The sequence below is a fragment of the Cyclopterus lumpus genome, chromosome 22 (genome assembly GCF_009769545.1).
Source record: "Cyclopterus lumpus isolate fCycLum1 chromosome 22, fCycLum1.pri, whole genome shotgun sequence".
NCBI classification, from domain to species: Eukaryota; Metazoa; Chordata; class Actinopteri; order Perciformes; family Cyclopteridae; genus Cyclopterus; species Cyclopterus lumpus.
Window position 1 is genome coordinate 16,090,545 of NC_046987.1, and position 6,128 is coordinate 16,096,672.

The following is a 6,128-nucleotide window of genomic DNA, read 5'->3' on the forward strand; positions in this document are numbered from 1 at the left end:
ATACCCCATCAGTCTAAAACGTATGGGGTATATATTTTTCCCTTTCTTCTTCATTTTCGATGAAAGGAAAATAAAGTAACACGTGCATATTTCTCGTTTCGGTGTCAGAGCAACAAGGTAAAGTGTAGCATAAATTATTTGTTGCGGTTCTGGTTCTGGTTTGTTGTTTGTTCCCTGAACCCAGCAACAGGAGTCTGTTGTGTCTCTCCAGGAGGTTTTTGACCCCACTGTCTGCTGAACGAGGCAGAACATGACCACGCCCCCTGTTACTCAGCCTGTGTGTCTATTGGCTGCTGGGAATCATCTGGTGCCTGGATGTGGCTGCTGTCAAGGGTTTATACTATTAAAACTCCCCCAAACTCCTCCATCCTCCCTGACACTTGCACCGGGAGAGGCCACCTGAACCGCTTCAGCATTTCCTTTCGGGATTTTTTTTTGTCCCGCGGGGAGTGATGAACTCCATCGACCCTCAGTCCCATCACCAGCACCAGCACCACACCTCCCCGACCGTCGGCTCTCTCCCACCCAAGGGCGCCCAGGAGGCCCCGGCCGACATGGCCGCCGTCTACTGCGACAACTTCAGTAGCATGTACCACCAGCAGAGCCTCCAGGGCGCACAGAGACCCGCCGGCTACGGCCTCGGAGATTACGCATCGTCTCCAAACCCGTACCTGTGGATCAACGGGCCGGGCGTCAACTCCTCCGCGTCCTACCTGCACGGGAACAACCCGGCGTCGTTCATCCCGCCCTCCTACGGCTCGCAGCGGCAGTTCATAACAAACTCACCTGGCTTCGGCGGGCCCGACCTCGGCTGGCTGTCCATCGCCAGCCAGGAGGAGCTGCTGAAGCTGGTGCGGCCGCCTTACTCTTACTCTGCGCTCATCGCCATGGCCATCCAGAATGCGCACGAGAAGAAGCTGACCCTGAGTCAGATTTACCAGTACGTCGCCGAGAATTTCCCGTTTTATAAGAAGAGCAAAGCCGGCTGGCAGAACTCGATCCGACACAACCTGTCTCTGAACGACTGCTTCAAGAAAGTGCCGAGGGACGAGGACGATCCAGGTACCGTGAACGCACCAGAGACAATGTTGTGTTTATGTACAGTTTACTCACTAGGGAATTATAAACACGAATAAAACTCACGTAATTAACATTTAGTTTCTTCCTTATATCCTAAAATGTTAAAACAAAAAAACTATAAAATATATATAATATATAATATTAAAAAAATTATATATATATATATAAATGTATGTATGTATTCATCATAGTTTACTTGGAGTTTAATGAATTATATGTGTGGTCAAATAAGGCTTGGCAATACTCTAACTGATGCTGTGTAGGAATCTTCTAATTTATTTTAAAGGCAACAAGTTATTTAAAATATGTCAAATATTGCAGCCGCTGTAATAAATATAGTAATGCAGATTACAAAGGTTAATAAAGAGAAATTCTTATAGATTCATAGAAATTAATTACAAAGACATTTTAAACAACACAATATAATAACAGTAATTAAAGGCACCCTTTAATTAAGTAGATCGGATTAAAAAGAAGACTTGACTCTTAAATACAGGTGCATGTATTGTACTCGAACATGACAGCAATGTTGCTTTTATTCCTAAATTGTTCTAGAATGACAGACAGCTCAGAAAAGGTGTTATTTATTATTGTTCCCTTAAACTGCAGAGATTTCAGAAAATACTCAACACAGGCCTCCAGTTATATGAAATAAATAATAAGATTTGTTCTTAATCATATTTGTTATGATAGATAACTTGAAATTTTAGACATAACTTTATGGGAAAGTTAAGACTTAATAATGTCGACATATTTGGCCACACAACTTCCATAAAAAAAAAAAACGATATGAGTTCTAATATGTTATTTTTCTCCATTACAGGAAAAGGAAATTACTGGACTTTGGACCCAAATTGTGAAAAGATGTTTGACAATGGAAATTTCCGCAGAAAACGGAAAAGACGTTCGGATCCGAGCAGCGCAGGGGGAGCGGCGGCAGCAGCGGGGGCCACAAAAGTCGAGGATGGCCGGCCGCCGGTGGCGTCCTCATTGAAGCCCTCAGACAGCCCTCAGCTCCTGGGGCCGCCCTCACCAGAGATGGAAGCGATGAACGAGAACCACAAGAGCTCGTCGTCGTCTTCGCCGCCCGGACCGGCCTCGGCCACTCCTTGCTTTAACAACTTTTACAGCAGCATGTCGACGCTCAGCTCGGGGGCCCCCGGCCGGCAGGGGTCCCTGGGACTGGTGAACGAGCTGTCAAATAGGAACATTACGGCCCTGAGCCCGTACCACCTCAACCACGGCGGGCAGGACACGGGGGCGCCAGAGCACGGCGAGGGCTTGCATTTCAACCGTGGAGTGTACTACAACACGTTTGGCGGCGGGCAGAGCGGACAGTTCAACAGCCACTTCTACAACAGCTTCAGCGTCAACAGCCTGATTTATCCCAGAGAAGGGACCGAGCTATAGGAGCTGATTCACCACATCGCTCTGAGACAGCGCTGCCTTCACTGAGCAGTTCACTGACACATTATAGAGTATTTTAGCTAAACTTGATTTGACAAGCACTCGAGGAAACAACCAGCCGGAAAGTCCAACAAAAAAAATGAGCACTTATCTTGTTACTCTTTTTTTTTCCTTCTTTCTTTCTATATCAAAGCTCCTGAATGCTGAAATATACCTGCAAAGTAACAACCACTGAACACTTTTGTCTTTTGTAATATTTTAAGTATCTGTTTTACATTCTCGGGCAGTTTCAACAGAGAGCTTCTTCTCTATTCTTGTAGTCAAAGTTGCTCTTTCGTGTTTAAGATGTAAATATATTTTCTTTTTTTCTTTTTGCCAGTTTTGCCAAATCTATTTTCTTTGGAGCGGCCAAATTCTTGCAGTTGATTTCATATGCTAAAACTGTCTATTCATGTTCATAATCAACTCAAAATCTGCCAAAGTTGCCTTTGTGAGACCGCCGTTACCTCAAAACAACAACCCCATGAGATGAAAGTGCCCGACTATGAAGGGTTCCCCTGTTTATTTAGAGTCCAAATGCAGTAACAGTTGATTTAATACAGATATGATCCCAGACGGGGCTTGCCTTATTTTTTATATCCTCCATGTTGACTGAAACCACAGCACTAAGGCTCATGTAAATACATGTGGACTTTATAAATGTGTATTGTTGTAAATTATGAGAAAAACAAATAGTTTGTCACTATTTATGCTATTTATGCGAATAGGCATTGTTTTTCTACTGATTTCTGAACATAGTTTGATTAAAGCAGAAGTGAATGACATACAAAATACGCCGAAAACAGTATCACTAAAACCCTTGTCATAAATATATATATATATATAAACTATATGCTATATTATGGTTTCTCTCAGGATTCAGTGTGACAATCATTGAATGGCTTTTGTATCTATTGTCCTTTTTTATCTTTATACAGTGCATACAGCTTACAGGCAGTTTCAACTGTGACTTAATAAATATCATGTGGTCTCTATTGTATTGTCCTGCATCATTTTCAAATAGGGCACCAGTGTTTTCATGGGCGTCATTACAATTTGAACGCATACCCATAAATTGACTTTAATCTCATATTGAATTACTTCCACTCCATTTCAGCTCAATGCAGCCTCTTACCATCTGTATGAAAACTAAAAAGCTGCTTGAGTGGGTCGTGTTCCTGCATGCCTTCTGTGATCTGAAGTGACCCGGCTGTTTACAAATTAAATCGCAGAGCAGGTTCTACGCTCAAAGTTGACTTAGTAGTCATAATCCAGTCTGAGTCATTACCTTCATTATCTCTGTTCGTATCTCACGCCGTCTGACACCGACTGCCTTTTCATTATGACGATTTAAGACCAAGTTCACGGCCAACTCAAACAATGTTTATCTGCCTTTTATTCCACTAAGTCAGCATCTCTTCCTGTCGGATCAGTGATTAGTGTTCGAGGAAAGAGGTTTCCCCTCAGAAGACAATCTTGTTGCTCAAAAACAGTCGCGTGGCCTCTGGAGTGGGAACCATGTCGAACCGCAAAACTGCTCCATGAGACCCTGGATGAGAGCAGGTCAAAGGAGAAGCTCTGTGAAATGAAGGAATACATTAATATAATCTCAGAAAAGGGTATAAACGTGAGGAGTGATGACTTTATCTTACAGTCATTTCCTTGTGGTTTCCTGTGTAATTTGGTAAAAATCACTGGGAAAATGACGACAGTGTTCAGTTGCCACAACTTCAATTAATTAATTCCAAAGAATTTCCTTGTGGTGAATGCACAGGCAACATTTGATTTTTTTTTCTTCACAATCATACACATGCAAAATTCATTTGTATTTATGTGGCTTTAAAGGGAGCTATATTTTCAATTACATTATTTTTTCATCCTTGGTCCCCAAAAGTCTGAAATAATTCTACTTATTTACTATATCGCATATTTCTTCTATGCAGCGTTATAATGAGATTATTTTCAATAACAACCTAAAAAATGATAAATGTTTCTTACCCTTTCTATCCCACTACATCCTGAATGTTACTTTGAAACAGGTAATCTTTTTGAGAGAACGTATCGTTCTTTCTAAAGAAAAAAAAAACCCCATCACAGCTGATGTACTTTGGCAAAACTCAAGTTTGGAGGCGGGCCAAGCTCCCTGCAAAGACACCGCAGTTGACGGGCGTCTTGATTCAGAAAACAGAGAAACAATGCAACTATTGTCCCTGGTCCTTCACGCCAATCCCCATGTATCAATTAGGGGCTCTCAGAAGAGAGGTGAAGATATCCCCTTTAGACCGACGGAGTTAAAGCTTCTCTTTTGTCTCCATTCCCCCGACAGTGTTCGCCCCAAATTGAGAGGAGGCCATTTTGCTTTGTTCCTGCGGGGAAATTCCCTATGAAAATATTTGCCACCCATCGTGCAGATTAGAGACAATGATTCGATCATTTATTTGGTTTTCACAGTTTATGATGCACACCACGCATGTGTTCAAGAGACTTACAGTGTTGTGCTGAAATTGATGTGATTGTACAGTCGGTTTCGGACCTCATTGAATAACCGAATAGCTGGTGAATGTGTGGAAAGCAGCTTTGTTTCTCTTATAACACATTTATTCACCAGAGGGTCTAAATCTAGTTAAAGTGTAAAACAATTGTCATTTGATAATAATAAAACTTTATTTGCTCTTACGAATAATTTGACTTTGGGTAATTTCGGTCTCTTCATGAACACAACTAGCCAATAACTCACACTGTTGTGGTCCAATGTGCAGAAGCAGCCTAGTGTGAATTTTATGCAAGAGTTTGTCAAGTTATTAATTGTTTAAGCTACATTTTAGTCATGTCGTATTCTGTCAACAATATTGCATGTCGATTTAGTTAGTTAGTTAGTTAGTGTTAAATAAAGTTGGTGTAGACTCGCCTCATGCTTAGTCATGTAAAACAAAAGCTTGGTGCTGATCATAATCAGTCATAGTTTTCATTAACGCAAATGACACTGAATCAGGCGGTCCAAAAACTTTTTCACTCTGGCAAACAGTGCTGACTGGTGAATGGAAACCCCCCCCCCCCCAAACCCCGCTTCCTTCCTGTCAAGTGTGAACTTCTCAATTAGAGGGGATCCACTGACCCGGGCTCTGTTTGATCGCCGTCTTTTTTTCGCCTGGAACATCAGGCACCCCGTCCTAATTTGGCCCCAGCACAGCTCTATCGGGTGGCATTTGAAAAGCGCCCATTGTTGGCCCGGCTGGGAAGCAGTTTGAACACGGGACCCTGGGTGCCGCTTTCGAGGGGTGACTGTATACTGTAGGTTCATGTCCTAAAACGGCCCCACGGGACCCCTCAACCCGAATTGTTCCTCTGATCATGGAAAGGGAGCTAGCGACACCTCGCTAATGAGAACCATCTTACAGGGAGCACAGAAAGCAACTGTTCTGTCTTGTCAGCATGTTTCACGTGAAGGGCTTCATCAAGCGATCTTTGACTGTGATTGTAAACAAGGACAGAAGAGCGATGTGCTCAGACCAGTGGCTCATTTCAGGACACGAGCGTCAGGACAAACTAGGTTGGAAATGTTCCGTTGGTTATTACATCCACTATGTGCAGAAGATACTGAG

At 42.7% G+C, this 6,128-nt stretch overlaps 1 protein-coding gene across 1 annotated transcript; it reads left to right on the plus strand.

The window, feature by feature from the left end:
* Window positions 1-452: 452 nt before the first annotated feature.
* On the plus strand, window positions 453-2,674 carry foxi2 (forkhead box I2). Its single transcript, XM_034525205.1, has 2 exons — window positions 453-1,062; window positions 1,904-2,674. The coding sequence occupies exons 1-2, from the start codon at window positions 453-455 to the stop codon at window positions 2,488-2,490; spliced, it is 1,197 nt and encodes a 398-aa protein (XP_034381096.1). The 3' UTR covers window positions 2,491-2,674.
* Window positions 2,675-6,128: the final 3,454 nt, after the last annotated feature.